Raw genomic sequence first — 22540 nt, 5'->3', positions numbered from 1 at the left:
TATTTTTATAGTTTTTTTTTTTGAGAAAAAGATAGCACGCTATCCGCTTCATTCAGCTTCCATAGTAATTTTGAAAGTTTGCTTGTGGCAGAGCCCGACCGTGGAGCCACGGGACAGGCTAGAGGTTCCCTGTAAGTAAGTTTAATGAAAGAGAGTTATTATTAAGAAAAATCCAAAAATATGTATCTTTTTGAGAATTAGAAAAATTCAAAACGAGAAGAGACATGTTGCAGGAGATATAACACATATGTCCATTTCCAGCTTATACTTTATGTCCAATGTAATAAATTTAATGATGAGACTATTTTGCATATATTAAATTAAATGTGCATGAATCTCTGATATGTTAAAAAAAAAAAAAGATATAAATTTATGCAAAACGGTTAAATTTGTATCACGTAAATGATAATGTGGCTATGGATGTGACTTTTTTGGGCCATATTTGGGCCCAAATTAAACCTGAATCCGAACCCAACTCTTCTACTTAGGGCCGGTCTAAGTTATGGGGGCCCAGTCTAATTTAAAGTGGGGTATCATTAATTGATTGACGTGGCAATTTTTCATTGGTTAATGATTCTGTACGCTGGTCGGTATGTTAATACAGGATCACTCGATTTGCATTCCATCCAACTTGGCGAGTGAAACATACACTAATTATTATTTTTTTTAAAAAAAAATCCATTTTCTCTTCACCCCCTCGGAGAGAGAGGGAGAGAGAGAGAGAAAGCGAAGAGAAGGGGGAAGGGGGGAGAGAGAGAGAGAGAGAGAGAGAGAGCGCCATGAAGATCTTCGTGAAGACGCTGAAGGGTTCGAACTTCGAGATCGAAGTGAAGCCCAAAGACACGGTAGTCATTCCCCTTGCGCTTCGATTTTGTTCGCTTTTCTGCAAGAGTTTTTTCTCGGTTTCGTTCGATTCTCTGATCATTTCTTTCGTTGATTCCCGATAGTTATTTGGTTTCGATTTTATTGGATCCAGTGTTGAGGAATTTAGGTTAAAATCTGCTTAATGGCGTGGTTTTTGGAGCCAGATTATTATGTGGAATTCAATGGGACAAATTTGAAGTTTTAGGGCTTTTTGGGTGCCAATCTTGAGGAATCTAGGGTAAAATCTGCTTGATAATGTAGTTCTTAGAGTCAGAATATCATGTAGAATTCAATGCGAGGAATACGAAGTTGCATGGCACAACGGATTAGCAATCTAGGGGTTGTAATTGAGTTTAGGTTGAAGGATATCTTTTCAACATTTTCGGAAATAAATCATTTATTTCCGCAAGGTGGATTATTTGCAGAAATTTTGATTTTCTAAGTTAGGGCCCTAGAACGAGCACTGTAGTTCGAGAAATTTGGGTCCTTTTTATGGCTGGACTATCTTTCATTGCTTAACTTGGGGAATGAGAGCGAGCCTCTTCCTTCTTCTTGGTGTTTGAATTCTTGGTTTGGCCATTATTGTAGAAATTTGGTTCCCTTTTTTGAATGTTGATACAATGTCAATTTGCTAGCATTGTCCCTAAATCGTATTTCCTTATGGATTGCTTTTCCAGGGAATGAGGTATTCGTTTAGTTTGTTTAGGGCTTAGGGTTTAGAGTCCCTTTTTTGATAATTAATTGTCTTTGTAATGTTGCTAATTGTCAGTATTACAATGATGTAGGAGTGACATTAACTTAAACATGAATATTCTTCGAGCAGGTTGCCGATGTGAAAATGATTATTGAGACTAATCAAGGCCAGAATGTGTACCCAGCCGATCAGCAAATGCTCATACATCAAGGGAAAGTTCTAAAGGATGATACCACATTGGATGATAATAAAATTTCTGAAAATAGTTTTATCGTTATAATGTTGTCAAAGGTACACTTTATTATTCACAATAGCAAATTTTTGGTATGATTTATGTCTTTAGTACTAATTTGGTATTCTGGATTATTTAGTTCACCATGCCCTGCCAAGATAGTTCATTCATGATAATGAAGAATCCATGCCACTTAGTGCTTACTGGATAATATACTATATATTAAGCATGTCTACCTCTCAATGACAAAACTTGAACCTGGTAGTATATTTGTTGCTTTACATAACTATTTGCATGAAAATATAGATATGAGAATTTACTGAACTGAAATATTATGTACGCTGGGAAAGATGGAAGCTCTACACAACCTATCTAAGTAGTCCAGATCTAGAGCTAGATATGAAGCCTATGTTTTATTCAGTGTTTCTATTGCTAGCACGCTGCGGAGTGGCTTATCTAAGTGAAGCTTTTTAAATCTGGCTAACTATTTTCCTAGCCATTCCAAAATGTTTTAAGATGGGTTTAGAGATTGCTCTATATAACTTTATCAGAGACAGTCATGCTTTTGATAGGTGCTCTTAGCATATTTAACTAGATATGCATAACTATTTTGCAGGGTAAGGGCACATCGAGCGGAGCTTCATCCGTGTCCACTGCACCTTCAACTCAGGTAAAGAAGACCACTCAAAAGAATTATCATTTTGATTCTATTAATGTGATAAAAACAACTACATTGCAGAGGAAGAGCTTATCCACTGGGGCTGCACCAACTGTGCCCGCTAATGAGGTAAAATGGCAACCAAAGTGAACTGTAACTCTTTTTTAGGTGCCATAAATTTGTATCATATTGACTGGAAAGCAATCATTTTGTTATATTTATTTAAGACATATCTTAGCACATCCTATCTGGGTCTGTTCTTTAGCAGAGACATGTTGGAACAAAATGTCTCCTATCATTCTTCAATTTTTTTAATAGCACACTGTTAATCAAGTTTCTCTTTGTGTGACTCAAGTTGATGCATTCCTTCCTTTCTCTTCACTAAAGGAAATTAATTTATTAGTGTATCTCCGTACATGAACTACAACCTATATTTGGATGTTTAATATAAGAATATGCTTTCTTTATAGTTAAGAACCCATACACTCCTTTTATAGGTTATGGAGATTGTCTTGTGGTTGTGTTTAGCGTAAATTGCTCATAAATATCTTGAGATATGCGAGTTATCAAACTAAACGTTGATTGTTGATTTCCTTAATTGTGTGTCAACCATCTTCAAGTTCTTCAATTTTTTCTTTTAAATTTATCTCAAGGTTTGTCAAACTAACAATATTTAGTACACAGTTGTTATATGTTTACTGTTAGTTTGGTACAATATTTTTTTCATGGTACTTGTTTGAACTTGAGTTTCGAAAATCTAGATTGTTAGACTGTTCTGGTTAAATTATTCCTTTGTCATGTTGCATTATAGTAATCTAATTAGCCAAAAAAATAAAAAATCTAATTATAGCATTTTATATGGTACTTCTGATTTATCTTGAAAAATATCCTTGATGCTTGATTAGATTTCATCTAGTCAAGGTTAGTTGATATCACTGGATGAGCTCCTGGGAAATCATTGTTGCATGAGTACTTAAAGCTGACCATGATTTGTTTTCAGATAATATTTGATAGTTGTGGTAATTGCAACTTTTTGTGCCGTTATTTTGTTAGATTTAGGTAAAGCCATTGTGGTAAATTGCAAAAGCTAGTAGGGATATGAGAAATGGTATGCCCTAACAAATGCAAACCAGTTTGATAGGAAAAGAAAACTAGTGAAGAAATATGTAAATGCAACAGTATCAGCATTGATATATCTATTTGGGCCTATGCAAATGATTTTCTTTTCTCTTGGCTTTAGCCGCCCCCTACTAGTACGGTACCTCCTGTCCCTTCAACAACGGCATCAGCAACAACTCAAGCACCGGCAGCAACTTTGCAACCGTGAGTTTTTGTCTATCATGTATGCCCTGAGATAAATTTCACTCTCTGTTAGTTTTGTCCTTTGTGTTTCATGTGAAGCAGGCCACCTGCAAGTGCACCTACTCCAACTGCCACAGCTGCCCCTGCTCCTGCTGTCAGTGTATCGTAAGTTCATCCTGTAACAGATATGTATTACTTCTGACCACGAAATTATCTTGCTTTCGTATTTGTTTCATCTCAGCAGTCTAATAAACTGGACCATGTTAATTACCTAGTGAATGTTATCAATCATGTTTGGAGTAATCTGTAAAATGGATAACCTTGTTACTGAGATTCAGTGTCAGTTTGGCCTAGCTTCTCGGAAAGCTGTGTACTTGAGAAGCAGTAGCCAGCTCTTGGGCAATGAGTAAGCCTTAACATTCTGGCTAGAACTGATGCTGAATTAGGCTTTTTGATCAAAAACAGAACATGTGTGGAAATTTCTGCTTCTGCTTGAGTTGGCAAAAATTTTTAAGAGAAGACGGCTGTTAGGGCTCAGGGCTTTTTAAACAGCTTTACTGGTACTATATTCTTTGCCAAAGATCCAGTGAGGCCAAAGAAGCAGTTGGAAGCCTGAATGAATTGAAATATTGTTAACTTTTCCAATGTAAAAATGCCTTTTCGTGGGCGCCAGTGGCATCAGTAATAAGTTGGATTTGTAACACAAGGAATTTGTTGGACAGGAAGCATGTTGCTACATAAGATGTTTTATGGATTGATTTTCATGCCATTATACAAGGGTGAATTGAATCTTATAGGCTACTTTAGTGACTGCAGTACCAGTGCTACTTTGGTTATGAGCTACCAAATTGGCATAGCAGACCAATTTGTTGTAGGAACGCATGAAGGACATTAAATTCTTGCAGGCACTTATAGGGGGTGTTTGGTTCCTTGGAAACTCTCAAAAACTGTTTTCCAGTAAAAAGTTTTCCATGGAAAACGCCATTTTCCAGAGTATTCGTTTTCAGGATGAAAAAAACTGGAAAGTGAAAACACTAGTTTTCTATGAAATCTGGGAAAAAGATTCCCAGGGAACCAAGCAGAAGAAAAAGTATTTTCCAGCTACAAAACTGTTTCTTGGCATATATTTTCCAGGGAACCAAACACCCCCATAGAGATAGTAGCGAACATTTAAACAAAACAACGTGGTTTACTTTTCAGATTCCATTTATTATCAGTTTAATAATTGAACTAGTTGAAGTCTTTCTTAAAAGGAAAAATGAATCACATTCTCTTCTTTTGTCCAGGTTCATTATGTTATTTGCAGTAATCTTGATGTCATGCTGCAATACTAGTTTGGTAGTTGGCATTTTAAATATGAATTTACTTAAACGTATATCGTTGCCTTCTTTTGTGCCTGATAACTTCACTGATCCGTTTAGTCTTGATCCAATTTGATATCTTGAATCTCTTATTAAAACCATGCTATATTCTTTACCTTTGGACAGCACTGAAGTTGATGCATATGGTCAAGCCGCTTCAAATCTCATTGCAGGCGGCAAGTTGGAACAAACTATCCAACAAATTCTTGACATGGGTGGGGGGACATGGGACAGAGACACTGTTGTTCGTGCTCTTCGTGCGGCATACAACAACCCTGAGAGAGCTGTTGAATATCTATATTCTGTAAGATACTATTTGCTTTTGCATTAATTCCTCCTTTCGGAGTGGATGAATTTTTTCATATAGCTTTAGCATGCCTTAAGCTAACAATATGACTTCATGTTTAGGACGCAAGTTCTTATTTTAAGTTTGAGTGGCGAAGTTGGATTTTTCCTGTAACATTCGACTTCTTGAACTGCTGTTTTATCTCTCTGCTACCATAGTATCTTTTTTTTGTAGTTGGTAGGATGCCTCATTCAGCTGGATGTAATAAATTTTTTTTTTAAAGAACAAGTGTTTTTGATTCTCCGCACTCTGCAAGTTGTTTTTTTTTTCAATGTTGAGAATATTATTTTATCCTGCATGAATCCTGTCCAGTATTTACTCGGAAAGAATTTGCAAGAATATAAAATGACTTTCCGCAGATCAATTTTCTTTCTACATCCTGATTTTCAGTTTAGCTAATGCTTTTTGGTGTCCATTAGTTTCTTGATACAATTAAGTTATTCTTTTGGCTTGTTTTATCAGGGTATTCCTGAGAATGTTGAAGCACCTCCTGCTGCTAGAGCGCCTGCAAGTGGCCAACCAGCTAATCCCTCAGTTCAAGCTTCGCAACAACCTCAACCCGCAGTTCCTTCCAGTGGGCCCAATGCCAATCCGCTGGACCTCTTTCCTCAGGTTGTATAGCATTTGCGACAGCATAGTAGTAGTAGTAGTACCTTTTTGGGACATGCATGTTGCCTGTGCATGTGTGCATGCGCCCAACTCATCATCACTTACTTCCAACAGGGTCTTCCAAGTTTTCCATCAAATGCCGCAGGCAGCCTTGATATGATACGCAATAGTCCCCAGGTAGTTGATGTTACTTATTTTGATGAGTGAGAACAATTGCTAGTTACAAAACTGATAGTTCAATTAATTTCTTTTCCTCTGCAGTTCCGAAACTTGCTGACGCTAGTGCAGGCTAATCCTCAGATCCTACAGGTCTCTACTTTTATGCTTTAGAACATTGTAGTACTCGCGTTCCTTATTCTTTGTCGACTGACTATAGTACCCGCTATCTGTAGCCAATGCTTCAAGAACTCGGAAAACAAAATCCTCAGATTTTGCGGCTGATTCAGGAAAATCAAGCTGAGTTTCTGCGGCTGATTAATGAACCTGCTGAGGGAGCAGAGGGGTTAGAAATGTTTATCATACAAATAATTAACAAGCATCTTTGAGCTAGTAGGATGGGCACTTACTAATTTAGTTTATTTGTGCCGATTAGGGATTTACTAGGTCGGTTAGCAGGTGAAATACCACAAGCCCTACAAGTTACTCCACAGGACCGAGAAGCCATCGAGCGTGTAAGTCGATCATGTCTCCCTTCCTTTTGTTGCTATTGTTGACAATTTTTGCACTTCAAAAGACATAGATTCACAGTAGGATGCAAAAATGTCTATGTTGAATAAAAGTAGGAATTAGACTCCTGAGTCAGTTCATATGTGGCTGCTGTGTTTTTTTAGTTCCTTTTTTTTTTTTTTTTTTTTTTTTTTTTTTTTTGTTGTCTGAAATTTTACGTTTTGCCAATATAATTGACATGTCTGAGGCAGCTTGAAGCAATGGGCTTTGACCGTCAACTGGTTTTGGAGGTGTTCTTTGCCTGCAACAGGAATGAGGAGTTGGCCGCAAACTATCTTCTGGATCACATGCACGAGTTCGAAGAACAATGAGTTTTAAAGTGCGTGCCTATCCATCGCCTAGCATTCTGTACTGTCAATACTTAGTTTGAAGTGGGAACACACCTATGTTTTATGTTCCCCCCTTCTCTTATCATTCTTCTATTCTGGTCAAGATCACAATTGTGTACAAAGCTGCGTTATGGATTGTTTTACTTTTTAAATCAGGGGTTTTTGGGTCACAGTGTAGTCTGGCTTAATTTCGTGTTCTAATTTCTCTATTTTCCCATTCCCATGCTACAATTTATCGGAAATGTATGAAAAAACAAAAACACTTGAAACTTCTGGAGTCACCTATGTTTTTCTAGTAGCATCATTTCTGAATACCTGTATCTGTACGAGCGCAGGAGATTTTAACATGCCATGCTATGTGTCTCATCTTCACGAACTTTTTGAGTCCGAGGTACAGAAAGAAGCTTACTGTAATCTAATTGCCTAGTTAAGATATTCCGGTCATGGATAAACAGATATTGGATAATTCCGGTCATGGATAAACAGATATTGGATAATATGATGCTAGTTTGCGCATAGGTGATGGTAGCTCGTCCGGAGTATACTGTGTTCCATTACACGAGATTCCCACCGGTTTGAAGAATGTATTGCATGTTTCTCATACCGATTAAAAGCAGCTAAAAGAACAGCAGATTACGAAATCTGTACAACCTTGTAGGTTAAATAAGTAACTGTATATGGACCTTGCACAAATAAGTACAGAATGTTCAGCAAAATATTTACACGCGGTATGTACGCACGTTCATGTCATCCTTGTGTATATAGATATCTGCCTATATTTGACTCTACACTGTCAGTATGATCTCCTAATTAAGTTAGCGCTAGAGCTGAAAACAAAGTCTTACCATGCCCCATAAAGGAAAAGAGAAAAAAAAAAAGAAAAAGAAAAAAGAAAAAGAAAAAGAAAAAAAGAGCTGTCAGTCATCTGAGATAAATCAAAATGTGCTGCTTTGCCAAAAATGCTCGCAGAGAATCATATCCGAATCCACCCCATTGCATAGAACTGACAAATCCGCCAGGCTCCATATCAGACAAACGAGCTAATCTGAATCGTCTGAGATGTATATCACAATGTCTTGAGCTGGTGATTTCGAGGGCGATGCGTAAGGCAAACCAGGTAACGGGAGAGGTGCAGAATGATCAAGAGGTTCAGCGTCAAGAATTTCATCTGAATCAATTGCAGAAACATTCTCGACATTGACAATCTGAGCTCCACCATCACAATTTTCATGAGGCACCAACGAGAAGTCTTTGGCACTGCCTTTCTGGGACCTACTTGGATCAAGAGGGAGAGTTGCAAAGGCTATGTTTTCTCGGGTTGCAGCCATTGTCTTCTTCAGTATCTTTTGCCTTTTCCTTCTCTCCGTTCTCTTGTTGATCAAAGGCTCTATATCTTCGTCGCTTTCTTCATCCGCATAATAACCCAGCCATGCACTAGCCACCATGAACTCTTTCTTACCTTTACCAAATTGCTGCCTGATTGTATTATTGCATTTTCGTTTCTTTGATTCCAGTGAATTTGCATTCTTCTGTTTTCCTGGAACCACAAAAGTCTCTTTTATCTTTGACTCGACGATCTTTGGTTTTTCGAACTCTAGGGAACTGCTGTGCATAGTCCTTTTTTTATCACAAGTAGTATGGAAGAAATGTGTTATCACGTGTGGCATCCTAGTATCACAGTTATCGGTCATTCCTTCTGATTTATGTGATCCTTGATTACTCAGTATAACTACACTGGGCTTTCCAGGCTTAATCTCAAGATCCTTTTGCACACCTGATTTATGTGATCCTTGATTACTTGGTATAACCACATTGGGCTTTTCAGGCTTGATCTCAAGATTCTTCTGCACACCTGATTTATGTGATACTTGATTACTCGGTATAGCTACATTGGGCTTTTCCAGCCTGATCTCAAGATTCTTTTGCACACCTGATTTATGTGATCCTTGATTATTCAGTATAGCTACATTGGGCTTTTCGGGCTTGATGTCAAGAGTCTTTTGCACACCTGATTGGTAAGTGCATGAGTTGTGAGAAAATGTTTCAAGAAAAGAGAAGAGTTAGCTACTCTGGTAGTCCTGACAATAATTTGCTACTCAGTTCTAAAAATTACTGTGCAACTTGCTAATATCCAAAGAACTTAATGATTCCAGTTCAAGCCAGATAGTAGCCCCCAGCATCTTTTAGAGCACTAATGTAGGATCATGTTCACTAGTGCAATTAAAACCAACCAACGAAAACAAAATCATCATGCAAGACAACTCAACAACATTGCAAAGAATATCACCAGCATATTAATCTAAAAGTTTCGAAGTAGACACAATGATAAGAAGTACAGCAAGAAGACATCCAGAGTATCAAATCTGTCAATTAAATAGTAAATTCTCACCTTTTGAAGCTTTTGTTTTGTCCTTGTACCCAGGCGGCTCTGCTATCTTTGCATAGGTACCACCACATGACATCTGGTGGCTGTATAACAGTAACTAAACAGATCAAATTTGAGATGAGAATAGCATGCGTAGTTGCAACCCTTTTATACCACTTGCAACTCAGTGATGAAAACTAATGAAGCTTAATAGGACATTTGTTATGAGACTAGCAGACAAAAAAAATTGATGGAGTGATCAGTAATAGTATCAGATAAAAAAAATCGATGGAGTGATCATTTTCGATATGAGAAGCTGCGGACGGTGTCCATCTGACACGTAATTTCTTGATAAAGGAAGGGCTCATAAATGCTTAGCTATATGATGCAAAGGCTCACGAGCATGGTTGCCATATGTTGCAAAGCTCACAGATGATCTTAACTGTAATTTTATAGGAAGGTAAAAACATATATATAAAAACATGGCATTTGTTGTCATAAGACAACATCAATTTTTTATTTTTCTCAAAAAAGAAAAAAACAGCATCTTACATAATACATAAAATCTTCCATAAATTACAAATATCTCCATTTTGGAACAGTTTCATTTGCAACTAAAATTGCATAAACAGGGGCCATTTGGGGGTTATTTTGCTAATTCACACTTCCAAACTAAAACAATTGTTTAAGGAACTTTGCCAGCATTTGCATGTTGAGACTCACATTTAGGACCATTAGAATGCTGCCAATGGGGAACTTCCTTCTCGTGACATCAGCTTAACAGATGGCTCCAAAAAGCCAGTATTGGCCCTTGCAAAGATCATGACAGCTAGGCTACTATTTTTCGCATCCTTCTTTTACTCTATGAATTCAAACAATCTTTAAACTCCAAAGATGCGTCGTTATCTTTAATTTATGTTTTATTCCAAAACAAAATTCATTTACATGATCATGATGAGAATATAGCAGAACAACTGAGATTCTCAATAAAATTTTGGTGATTCTACGTTCTTACCTGTGCCAATGGCAAGATGAGTTGCCACAAACATTACCATGGCCTGCTTTCTTAATGCAGTCAGTGGCCGATGGTTTTCTGTTGATTGCTCTCTTAATTAAATCACCGCATGACTCACACTGCACGCACCAATTAACATAGCAAAATAATGTGAAAAGGAAGTACAAGCTACTACACATGATGAAAAATTTGAGGCAGAAACTTACCCTCCAGTGATGAAGTCTATAGCTATCAGCTTCCTCATGAAAGTCATGGTAGACTGTGATATTGTACCCGCCGGATGGTCTCTGCAAAAACAATTAAGCAACCACTAAAGTATTTAAAAGTACTATACTCCGACATGATTCTTCATAAAGTTGTTTTGACGAACCTGGTGATCAGCTTGTGAGCTGGAGTTGATAGTATTCATGAGATCCTGGAACATTGAGCCGTGCTCGCTGCATATATACAATAAGAATTTGATTTGAAAAATAGACAGGTTAAGAAATTTATGTCATGATTCCACAGTAAATAACATGATACCGGCGATCCTTTTTGTTTTGCGTAATGAACAAGAATGCGTGGATCATCTCATGCAATAAGGTCTTCTTCAGATCAGTTGTCGATCGTTTTTTCAGTAAAGGCTCAGAGAGATGTATTTCACAACCACCCCCTCGCAAAAAACGGCATGTTCCGGCACAGCTGCATCACATCAAAATAAGATCTTATGTAAGCCTGCACAAATTAGTCTGTCATTTATTGCTATCTGAAAGAAGTATCAATAATTCATATTGAGGCAAAGCCCAACACTCTATTGAGCCGTTTTTTTTTTTTTTTTTTTTTTTTTTTTTTTTTTTTTTAACTTCTTTTGTCTCAAACAGAACAATGTATAGTGAAAACTATTCATTCACAAAAAGTAGGCCAAAATTCAAACTAGTAGAACCATTCTCTTTCCCTTGAACGCGAACCCCCGTTGTGATTCTCACATTCTCAATCAAAGTTATGTACAAAGTAAATTACAAAACAAGTAATAAAAATGCACAAAACTCCCCTCAAAATTTTGCTAGTTGCATAATAACTTCCTCAGTAAGAAACCAACATCCCTCATTTCATAAAACAAAATCTCTTCAAACATAAACACCTCCTCTTCCTCCTCCTCCTCCTCCTCCTTTCCATCCACCATGGAGGTTAGAGGAGAAGGGCAATTTCGGTATTACAAATTTCTAACAAAGTACTTTTTTATAAATTAAATATATAATATTAAAAATATTTACGTTTTTCATAGTTTTTGAAGCAATCGTTTGTTTGATACGTGATATCAGAGTTTCAGCAGGTTCCGAGATCGAACTCCATTGCGATCCCAAACCCTATTCCCGAAAGACGAAATCAGCACTGCACATCTCACCCAAAACCCTATTTCTCATGACGAACTAAACACGAAGATGAGTTGAAGAAGAAGAAGAAGAAGAAGAAGAAGAAGGGGACCCGACCTGGTCATGCGAGGGGAGCTCCAGCGCACGATGCAGGCGCCGAGGGCGTCGTCGAAGTAGAGCTTGTTGTAGAAGCAGAAGAGCTTGTGAATATCGGGGCTCGGCTCCACCACCACCACCGCCCCCTCCTCCTCCACCTCCACCTCCGCCTCCGCCTCCGCCTCCTCGTTCATGTCGATCGTCCCCGTCGCCCTCTTTCGTCCCCTCCTCGCTCTCGACGTCGACCCCGAGAGCGACATTGTGGTGGTTGTGGTGGAGGGGGTGACCACAATGGAGTATTAGCGTGCGATGCTACTATGTACGCATTTGTATTAGTACACAAAGGAAGAGGGGAGGGGTGGTGAAAAGGACGGAGATGAGAGGTGCGGAGAGGGCTCATCATTTGATTGGTCCGCGTGTGTCAGAAGACTCAGAGTCCTATACCATGTTTCTTTTTTATTTCCTTCGTTTCGTTTCGTTTTGTTTTGTTTTGTTTTTATGTATGTTCATAATTTTTATTTTGGGCATGGGGTTTTAATTTTCTTTTTTTCTTTGTTTTGTTTTGTTTTTTTTTTTTTTTCTTTTGGTTAGTAAAGATGCAAATCATTGGAGGAAGACTGGAAGAGGTTTCTCTTCTAACTTTTATTTTTTATTTCTTACTTTCTTCAAAAGAGAGAGAAAGAGAAATAGATGTGCAAAATGAGAGAGAAAGGAGACAAAGAAGGAGAAAGTTCATCAAGGACAGGAGGAACATACTTATGATCTCAATTTTCTAGCTACATATATATATATATATATATATATATTTTAATCTTATTTAAAATAGTTTTTTAATAGTTCGTTACATGAACAATAGTCACCTTTGGAAGTTTTCCCCAGAATTCAGGAATAGATCATCCATTACTTTATGCATGTGATCCAATCACATCATATGTTATTTACCAACACATTAATATTTTATAAAAATAATGTTTTCAGAAACCAGTAATATTTTTTTCTGCTTACTCTACCCATGGAAAGATGAACTGCTCTCGTAATTAGTTCCAACATTAAAATAAAAAATAATTCAAATAACTATTTAACCATTTCAATAATAAAATTTAAGCACTAATGTAGAAATGAGTAATAATTTCGATAGTTTATCTTAACAAAAAGTTGGGTAGTTTATGCTAATTATTAAAAGGTATGAGCATGAGGCCTACTTAGAGAGTAATTAATAAACAAGTGCTATATGAATTATTATCCTCTATTAAGTCAAACAAGGACAATAAACTTTTTATAGAACTTAAAGTTTCTGTTCCGGAATGAATGCGAGGAATAAATCAAGTCACTCGTTGACTCTATCTCTTATTTCCTTATCCTATTCTTATAAATGTCAATTTATCCATATCCCTTTTCCACGCTTAGTATATTTCTTGAAACTTCCATTTCCACATCTCTTCTTAAAGTATGTATAGCGTAAGCTCCATAGAAGCATGCATGATGATCCTCAAAGAACAATTAGCATGATCTCTTGATCGCTCAGAACACTTTATTCTTGCTTTATTCCGTTCAAGAATAATAGCTGTATATTGTCTGTTTTCAAGTTAAGTGACGCAGATCTAAATCGTGTTGAAAGAAAATAAGCATAAAAAAGAAAAAAGAGATACACATAAAAGATAATTTTTGGGCCGAAGACAGTATTATTAATCAAACTCAAAACTAATTACATTATTGAACATCACATATATGTGTATGTATAGGTGATANAAGGATCTATTACTCGAATGCTGATGTAATTCATCTCACTGTAGATATCTACAAATTTTAAATTTTGATTCGGGTATCACCTATACATACACATAAAAGATAATTTTTGGGCCGAAGACAGTATTATTAATCAAACTCAAAACTAATTACATTATTGAACATCACATATATGTGTATGTATAGGTGATACCCGAATCAAAATTTAAAATTTGTAGATATCTACAGTGAGATGAATTACATCAGCATTCGAGTAATAGATCCTTCCACTCGTAGATATCTTCTGTGTGCTTGCTATTGAGTTGCTCTTCTAATTGCTTTTCAGGACTTAAATGTTAGATTACCATTTTAGAACTAAACATGTGTTAATCAGGTGGTTCATTAATCTCGTCTCTCATTCATGAAACACGATGTCACCTCGGATCGAAAGAACTCGTCGGTCGGTCAATTTCTGAAGAAGCCGGTGTGCAGTATGGACAAGGAGACTGGGATGTTACGGCATGTTGAGACGAACAAGATTTTGTGTGACGAGCGCAGACCGAAACGCCTGGCAATTGAAGGATCTGATGAACATATGCATACCTGACAAAGTTTTGTTCGAAAGATACGGATGCCCCCGATTAGCTTCCGGCTGTTATTTTCGATCTGTTGCTGGTTAGATAAGTTTCTTTTCTTTTCAATTTTTTTGGCCTGGATATTTTATCTATGTTCCGTGGCCAAAATAATCAACAGTACAAAAATGTAACCACCCAATAATCAAAGAAGAAAAATAGATTTTTAAGCACATGGCGTTTGACTATAGTGAGGCTTATGAAGCCGAAGCTAACACCAGAGAAATCACAAAGATTACGGAAAAGGCTTCTCACATGGCATAATAACCATTTGCGGAGAAGAAATGCCAAAACCAAAAGAAACACTTAGAATTTGGCAAATCCACCAAGCAATAAATCATTCATAGATGGCTCAGTCAATGTAGATACGAGATCAATCCACACCGCAAATCTAATGGAGTAGAAATATCCAAGCAAATGTGAACAAACCAACACTGCCTACTAAATAGAAAGAGACCAGAGTCCAGAGTACATTGCACAATCAAATCGACAAAGGGAAACAACTAAATTCCTAATTCTGAGAGCACACTGGACGATCATCACTGTCCCTCTCCTGGCTCACGCTTCGGGGCTTCTTTGATGTCATCCGCGGCATCCTCCTGGAACCACAAAAACATAATGCCGGTAAAGTATAAGATGAAGGTTCAATGAATGATACCAAGTATATGTCGATCAGTTGGCCCTGTGTACCGTTATGGATACTAATAATCGAGTCATGAAAATCTTAACAATTCGCTGCAATCAACTAGTTCAAAGAAAAAAATTTCACCTATAAACGTAATAAGATACTTGTGTCAGTTTGTTACTATCTATTATCAACAAAGTTAGCGGCATATACATGTAAAATAACATCGTAAGCAGGTTCCTTCAGGAAAAGAGGATTTTGTTGTCAATTTGAAAATAATTCTGTATAGAGTAGAGGATTAAAATATGCTTAAGAGGATTAGCTAGGTAATAGGAGATACCGTAATATCAGAGGTCCATAGGGTCAAATTATCACGCAGAAGTTGCATAATCAACGTGCTATCCTTGTATGATTCCTCGCCCAAGGAATCCAACTCTGAGATAGCCTCATCGAAAGCCTGCGAAAGATAAGAGTTCATATTGAGAATTTTGTAAGTTGCTAAGCTGCAAATGAAGTAAAATGAATCCATGTAAACAAAAGCAAGAGCAAGAAGCTTTAATATAAAATCTTGGGAATTACAGTTAATGCGAAGGAGCCAGCCACTATTAAATAGTTCACCACTCTCGCAGTCAACACTTTATGTCCACTTTGCTTTCGAGTGGAATCTAGTCATTGTCCATCTTTTTTCCAAAATAGTTGTCAAATCATATATGAAAGGCAAAAAATGCAACATGAACTGATATCATGGGCATGCATGTCTCTAGTGCTATATTACAAGTAGCAGCTATCACAAAGACTAACAGGTTCCAAAGGTTGAAGAAGGAAGATAGAAGACGACAATCTCGACAATATTAAACTAGAAGATGACCCAAACTGAAGGGATTTAAAAAAAACACAATACATCTAAAGCTTGAACACTAGAGAAACACTTCTAAGCAAAGCACATAATCAACTAGGTCATATCAACACAACTCAGCAACAATCCCTACCCTAAGTGATATTAGCAATATAAATCCAATAGTTATATCTTTCTGACCAAGTGAAATTCTGTCATTCCCCTTTTCCCCATGCACTAGTACCAGAAGCAACTAGAAGACTAGCTGCAGAACTCTCCCAATATTTTATAGAGATCCTAAAATACAAGTTTGCTATCCTAAACGCTTCCAAACTTTGTTAACTAAATACGTTTATGAGTTAAGCATGCTCAATGATCTATGCGACGTACAAAATAGCAAGATTACCTCCTAATAAGCAAATCAATCACAACATACTTGCTTCGGAGTTAATTAGGCTAGAAGAAAAGATCACAGGACAAAACCTGTTTTGCAAGGGTACAAGCGCGATCTGGCGAATTCAGAATCTCATAATAAAATACTGAGAAATTAAGTGCCAGTCCCAGCCTGATGGGGTGAGTTGGGGCCAGTTCAGCCAGAGCAATGTCCTGAAAATTAAGCCACCAGCAACCTTTAGCTAATGAAAACCAAATTGCAGAGTATGAGTATTGCGCTAAACTAGGCGAGAAATAGTCTGCTGATAATTTATAACGTGATATGAAAAATAAACAAGTTCATATCAAAAGGTAGATGCTGCAGAAAACTTATAATGGACAGACAAAATCGAACAAATGAGCCAACCTGCGCAGCCTTGTATGCCGACATTGTGTTTTCAGCAGCTTCCTTCCTCTCAGCTCCAGTCTTAAACTCCGCAAGGTACCTACTCGTCATAACCCCTCCTATAAGCATAATGCTCAAAAACTATCTTCAGCCATAAAAAGGTTATGAATCATTATTCCTGCATAAAATGTACAGAGAGTCCCTGTACTTTCTCTATACTGTGTGCATTAGCCTCTAAATTTTCATCATTTTGCAACTACAACCTGGATCCATCTAATATAGATCATTCATCGAGTCATATGCCCCACAAGTAACCCTTCTGTCCTGTAGAATGACCATTTTACATTGTTTGGACAGGAGTAAAATGGTCATTTTACAGGGAAAGGACGAGGTGTGGACCAAGAGAGTTGACAGATGATGGACAATATATAGCTGAAGCAAACCGACAATCCATGTATTTTACTCTCAGTTCCACCCACCTGTGGTAATCGCCTTTCATCTTGAGGTAGAAAACCTTGGATTCGGCGGTACTGGATGCAGGCACAAGGTGGGAGTCGAGCAGCGCCAAGATGCCGCCACAGATCTTGGTGAGCTCGGCCTCAACCCTGCTGCGGTAATCCTTGATCAGAGAAACATGGTTCTCATTCCCGCGGCTCTCCTCCTTCTGCTCGATGGAGGAGATGATGCGCCACGAGGCGCGGCGGGCCCCGATCACATTCTTGTAGGCCACAGAAAGAAGGTTTCGCTCCTCCACAGTGAGCTCCTCCACGTCCACTGTCTTCGCCACCTTCTCCATGAACTCTACCATCTCCTCGTACCGCTCGGCCTGCTCGGCCAGCTTGGCCATGTACACGTTCTCCTCGCGTGATGGTTCGACAGCCGACATCTTTTCGATGATCCTTTGTGAATGGATAAAAACAATGCTTTCAGGTTAGACATATACCGAAGTAATTGATAGTTCAAAGAAAAAATAGCATTACCTAATCCAGATCAAAATATATGAAGAGAAATTTTACTTTTTGTTTACAAAACATAACATTACCTAATCCAGATTAAAAAAAATCGAGATTTCGCGTCCACAAAATATTATAAACCCTAGGCATAAGAAAGACTTAGGAGATTCAAATATTTCCTCACAAAATCCAAAATTACCAACCGAATTAATTAACTTTTTTCCCCGCACCCAACTTTTCATTGAAATGATCATTAATTACGAATCTCATGAAATAAGTGTTCAAGTCCCTACAAATACATTAAAAGGTCATATCCAGATCAAAATTTTGACCTTTTGTTCCAATGATCAGCAAACATTATGTATTAAAATCTCACGAAAACGAAGTATAGTACTACAAGTGTTACATCAATACTTTCGTAATATCTTCGTGATCCTTCTCAAAATAAATCACAATACACTAAAAAAAAAGAGAAGAGAACAATGATTCAAAATGAATCTTTTTGTGCATATGATTAAATATTTTTAATTAAACACGAGATCGACGTTGAAAAAAATCATGAGAATAAGGGCACGATCGGATCGTTTCAGATCATGGAGAGTATGAATCAAAACAAGGGGAAAAAAAGATTAAAAAAATCGAATTAAAAGGACAAAACATAAACTGAGATTGGAAAAGGGTATACCTCGGAGAGCCTTCTCTCTCGATTTCGCTGCTCCTCCAAAAGCCGAGTCGCGATGTTTAGGCCTTTGGCTCTCCGCTTCGCGACTTTGATTTGGGGCTCTTTTTTTGTAGCGAGCGAGATGGGCCCGGGAGGTTTCGAGGGCGACCACGCCCCACCAATTGAGGGCCGACACGTGGTCGGCGTGGGAGGGGAACAGCGAATGTAACTGTTGGGGGTGCCCGGTCTACGAAGTCCCCTGTGGACCAACCAATCAAAACGACTAAATTTGTGCATCCGTACATCTTGATTAGCTCATATCTTAGTATTATCTCCGTGTTCATGGTCGTCACTAACATGATTTTTTTTTTTTTTTCATTTTGTTGTGAATTTCTCTATTGTTATGAATAATAAACCTTCAAACTGTTAGTTAAATAATTTACGTATTTTCTAGTGTGTTTGCAATAAAATTTGTATCTATTAAGGTGTATCTTTTTTTCTAGATGTTTGCAATATTTTTTTTTTCTCAAAAAAAAAGGTATATCAGCGTCGGCATCAGAAAAACCTGCGGCTCTGGTGAATGTTACATTTCCCTTTCCCCCTCTCTCTCTCTCTCTCTCTCTCTCTCTCTCTCTCTCTTTTGTTTGTTTTTTTTTCGGGGATAAAATATAATATGTATAATAAAGTATTCACATTTCTACAGCTCAGACTTATCTAGAATGACGTTACTCGTTAACAATTGTTGGCTCATGTCACTATCATATTGAATTTTACATTCTTGTTGGAGAATATTAGGCCCATTTGGCATTTAATAAAGTATACAATTTTTTTTAATTTTTTTTGGGTGGAATTAAAAAGACGGTATCATAACATTATTTATTATTAAAATAATATATGTAATATAAACTGCCTGCACAAAGTTTTAGGCGTATTCCAATGTTGAGATAAATTATTTTAAATTTTATTCGGTATGAAATTTTTAGCTAAAAGAAATATTTTTTTAAATCTTTTTATATGTTTTGCCATTCATAATTTGATAGAATAATAAATTTTACTTACAAAATAATTTATTTTATTCTAAAAAATTGGTTAAAAAGTAAAATATATTATTTGATTTTAGACGTTTGATCACTTTTTTATCTGTCTAATATTATAATTTTTTAAATAAATTAATGATGAATTCAGAATGAGATATCCGTGCATCTAATAAGGCCTTAATAATTTTTAATAGTTACTATTAAAACTAGATATGAGTTTAGAAGATCAGAAGCAATCTATGTGAGGTAGTAGTAAAATTAAAATATTAAAATTTCACACAACCATATTCAAGTGTGCAATAATACATGTACGAATGTACATTTGTACTTTTTGAGTATTTGCCTTTGTTCTGGTATGCTGTATGATGGCGAAATTCTAGGTTTTCTGGTTCTGTCCATGTTCAAAATTTGCAAAAAGAAAGTGCCATAAGACTTCAACTTCTACACAATCTTATGTCTAACTAATCCAGGTATTTTCTCACAATTTTCAATTTAACAACATAGAGAGAAGCAAACAAAATACCCGAAGCATTTTTCCTTTTTTCTCATTATTTTCGTTAATTCGACGCTTCCTCTGATAGATGTTATTCTGAGACCAAATGCTGCAGCAATGGAGCACGAGAGGAGAGGGAAAAGGACCAATGTTAAATTAAGAAACACCATATCCCAAAGAATAAAATGCTAATACAAATTATTAATTCCATTCCATGGAGTGAGGACGAAAAAGGAAAAAATGCTGCTTGATACAATAAATAGCATACAACAGCAACGACTTGCAGTGAGTTGGTTTCTCTTATACAGAAAGCTGCGATTATTCCCCGGATCCAGCAATCTTTTTCTTCAAAGCTTCAATATCCTCGGCTAACTCTTTTCTACTTTCCTGTGCATGAAAAGGACATAATGTCAGGTTTCTTTGTTCTTTTTCATGAAATTCAGCAAGATTAAGTGAAGAGGATTCGGCGTAATCACACTACGTTTCGCGGAATCATCTAACTGGAAAGGTAAATAGATCTATCCAAAAAATTCTCTTCAAGGCTGCCGATATTATCAAATCAATCACATTCTTAGACTTCCAAACTGGAAGAAATACAAGAAAGGGAGATTTGCTTGAAAAGTAGATGAACTTTGTATCTTTTGTTGTTCTCCTTAAGACTATGCATTCACATTCCTAGACATTCGCACTAGTTATAGAACTTTCCATTGACCATTATGAGGCACAACACTCAATCATAGCAAAGAAAAACAACGAAGGTTGAGAGATAATGGTTTACAAATCTAGTCAAAACTAGAAAAAAGTCAGTCTATAGAAACGAACGCACAATTAAATTAGAAGTTCATCATTTCACTACTGCGTGTGAAATCTAATTAACAAGACGAGGAGCTGAGCTAGAATGACAAGATTCATATGAAGGATTACCTTGAAAAGGAGGTAACGGTACACAAACCATCCGGTGTACCCAAGCCCTACTAACTCCATAAGCTTCGGAAGCTACATAAGCATGATAAAACAACTTCACTAGTAAAGAAATATCAATTTAGAAGACAAGAGTGAAAACTCTTTCAATATATCATGACAAAAGACAGCAAAAAGTGTTAGTCTTTTGCGATTTTTTTTTTCCGCTTTTTTTTTTTTTTTTTTTTTTTTTTCTCTCTTTCGATTTTGTGGGAGGGAACCGACTGAATAATACAGATAAGTTGAATCAATACCAAAGGAACGGAGTTGATGGCCCCAACGACAACCGAAGACAGCCAAATTGCAACTAATGCGCCTCCCCCGTATAACAAAACAGTGGATTTGTTCTCAACAGCATCCCACTGCAGTAATCAGCGAATTAACTGCGCAATCTAGTATACATAGCACATGGAACAACAAATGCTTGTTAAGACATGTAAGGGCGAAAGTACCTTCTCCTTCAAATCAGCCAGGAGCTCTTCGCTTTGAATGGAACTAGATGACTCTTCTGAGGAAGAAGTCGCCTTCACTTTCACTGAAGAAAACCTTTGAGCATCTGTTAGAAGTAACATAAACTGTCTCTTGTAAAATTCAAGTAACAACACCAGATAGGGGCGACAACATAAAAAAAATATTGCATCAAAGCTGTGGAAATTATCAATATTATTGATTGCTAAGCATCATGAGCACCAAGAAAGAGAGATCCTGTACACTAGATAGTATTCAAATAACGAAATCAATACAAATTTCCCAGTTTTCGTACTCGGTAAAAATTTGAGTTTAGCGTACCATCCGAGAAAAAAACTTTAGTGGAAAAATTTGTTAAATTCAGAAACCAAGTGAAAAGCAGTAAAAGTTATAAAGAAGCCCCAAATCCCAAACACGGACGGTGTCCGTAGCATCCTCCCTTGCTAATCAACATCAAACTAAGCTGGAACTTACGATTCCACGATTAAGATCACCCAAAAACAAACTCTAAAATCGATTCCACACACAAATTATACAGTCAAAGCATCTAAAAAGCAAGGTTCTTTTCCATAAACCAAATCTAGGTCACGGATTCACCTCGGAGGCGAGAGGGCGACGCGAGGAGGAGGGAGGAGGCGCGTCTCGGTAGGGGAGGGATAAGGAGAGAGCACGACGCGGCGGAGCCCCGCCCATCGCCGCCGCAGGAGCCACCGCGCTCGCCGCCGCCATTTTCGTACCTTCCTCGGCTTTGCGGTGGTTGGTTGTTGACCCCTCTCTCTCTCTCTCTTCCCCAACTACTACTGTAGGAGTCAGCTGTTCTTTTTTTTTTTTTCTTTTTTTCTGTTTTTTCTCGCGGATGATTTTTTTTGGGTTCGGGTATCGGACTATCGGTCGCTCACTCGCTCCTCTCCATCCACTCCCTCGAGCGAGAGTACACGTGGCACGAAGATCGGCTCTGATTGGTCGCGAGTCTATCTTAAAATCCGAGGCCCTTGTGATTTGGGCTGGTACTAGCACCGAGCGGCCGAGGAACAAACTGGGCCGGGCTGTGGTCCGGTTTGATGCCGACTATTTTGTGTGAATAATAATATACGAAATTACAAAAAGAAAAAAATCGTACAAATGAAAATTACAATAAAATAAAATAAAATTGATTTTATAATTAATTTAATAAAATATCTAGCTCAAAATATTACTGTCTTTCTTAATAACTATTTTACCCCCCTTAAACCTTGTGGCCTGACCTGTGATTATGGCGAAGTAACGCCCTCGTTGTGGCTGTGTTGCCTTTCGGCGGTACGCTTTCGGATTCCGGCGTCGAGCGCGAACGCTTTAATCTGGTGACGTGGATTCGCGCCACCACCTTTCCCGCCAAATCCCTCTGTCTTCCTCTCTTACTCTGTCCCCCCTCGGAAACGCCATTG

General features: G+C 37.5%; 4 protein-coding genes and 1 long non-coding RNA gene across 5 annotated transcripts; 1 reads left to right on the top strand and 4 right to left on the bottom strand.

Annotated features, from left to right (window-relative positions):
• Positions 687-7402, top strand: LOC109727124 (ubiquitin receptor RAD23d-like). Its single transcript, XM_020257027.1, has 13 exons — positions 687-845; positions 1688-1849; positions 2407-2460; positions 2530-2577; positions 3689-3771; positions 3853-3915; positions 5238-5415; positions 5920-6069; positions 6181-6243; positions 6328-6375; positions 6459-6568; positions 6659-6737; positions 6984-7402. The coding sequence occupies exons 1-13, from the start codon at positions 780-782 to the stop codon at positions 7101-7103; spliced, it is 1224 nt and encodes a 407-aa protein (XP_020112616.1). The 5' UTR covers positions 687-779; the 3' UTR covers positions 7104-7402.
• On the bottom strand, positions 7755-12356 carry LOC109727113 (sprT-like domain-containing protein Spartan). Its single transcript, XM_020257015.1, has 7 exons — positions 11971-12356; positions 11024-11182; positions 10872-10938; positions 10708-10788; positions 10502-10620; positions 9511-9590; positions 7755-9129 (listed from the first exon to the last, which is right to left on the bottom strand). Exons 1-7 carry the CDS (start codon positions 12207-12209, stop codon positions 8162-8164), a joined length of 1713 nt encoding a protein of 570 aa, XP_020112604.1. The 5' UTR covers positions 12210-12356; the 3' UTR covers positions 7755-8161.
• Positions 14613-18306, bottom strand: LOC109706510 (14-3-3-like protein). Its single transcript, XM_020227385.1, has 6 exons — positions 18183-18306; positions 17024-17443; positions 16566-16644; positions 16250-16372; positions 15272-15388; positions 14613-14905 (listed from the first exon to the last, which is right to left on the bottom strand). Exons 2-6 carry the CDS (start codon positions 17428-17430, stop codon positions 14846-14848), a joined length of 786 nt encoding a protein of 261 aa, XP_020082974.1. The 5' UTR covers positions 17431-17443; positions 18183-18306; the 3' UTR covers positions 14613-14845.
• Positions 19820-21801, bottom strand: LOC109728582 (protein CURVATURE THYLAKOID 1A, chloroplastic-like; the record flags this gene model as incomplete). Its single annotated transcript, XM_020259013.1, is given in 5 exon segments — positions 19820-20075; positions 20613-20684; positions 20903-21010; positions 21101-21204; positions 21714-21801. Coding segments are annotated over 5 exon segments (441 nt in total), but the record flags the coding sequence as incomplete, so codon positions are not given.
• LOC109728587 lies at positions 21936-22502 on the bottom strand. The gene is made up of 2 exons (XR_002221025.1): positions 22361-22502; positions 21936-22184 (listed from the first exon to the last, which is right to left on the bottom strand). It is a non-coding gene; the product is annotated as an uncharacterized LOC109728587 (long non-coding RNA).

This window comes from Ananas comosus, linkage group 2 (assembly GCF_001540865.1).
Source record: "Ananas comosus cultivar F153 linkage group 2, ASM154086v1, whole genome shotgun sequence".
NCBI classification, from domain to species: Eukaryota; Viridiplantae; Streptophyta; class Magnoliopsida; order Poales; family Bromeliaceae; genus Ananas; species Ananas comosus.
This window is presented reverse-complemented; position numbering and strand designations above follow the sequence as displayed.

Excerpts from the sequence above, each read along its gene's own strand:
- LOC109727124 (XM_020257027.1), top strand. The coding sequence starts at position 780 with ATGAAGATCTTCGTGAAGACGCTGAAGGGTTCGAACTTCGAGATCGAA. Across the intron at positions 6,244-6,327 it reads TGATACGCAATAGTCCCCAG|TTCCGAAACTTGCTGACGCT; the intron begins GTAGTTGATGTT and ends TTTCCTCTGCAG. Across the intron at positions 6,376-6,458 it reads CTAATCCTCAGATCCTACAG|CCAATGCTTCAAGAACTCGG; the intron begins GTCTCTACTTTT and ends CGCTATCTGTAG.
- LOC109727113 (XM_020257015.1), bottom strand. The coding sequence starts at position 12,209 with ATGTCGCTCTCGGGGTCGACGTCGAGAGCGAGGAGGGGACGAAAGAGG. Across the intron at positions 10,621-10,707 it reads ATAGACTTCATCACTGGAGG|TGTGAGTCATGCGGTGATTT; the intron begins GTAAGTTTCTGC and ends TGGTGCGTGCAG. Across the intron at positions 9,130-9,510 it reads CAAAACAAAAGCTTCAAAAG|GTGTGCAAAAGACTCTTGAC; the intron begins GTGAGAATTTAC and ends CTTACCAATCAG.
- LOC109706510 (XM_020227385.1), bottom strand. The coding sequence starts at position 17,430 with ATGTCGGCTGTCGAACCATCACGCGAGGAGAACGTGTACATGGCCAAG. Across the intron at positions 15,389-16,249 it reads CTTGTACCCTTGCAAAACAG|GCTTTCGATGAGGCTATCTC; the intron begins GTTTTGTCCTGT and ends TATCTTTCGCAG. Across the intron at positions 14,906-15,271 it reads TATGGACCTCTGATATTACG|GAGGATGCCGCGGATGACAT; the intron begins GTATCTCCTATT and ends TTGTGGTTCCAG.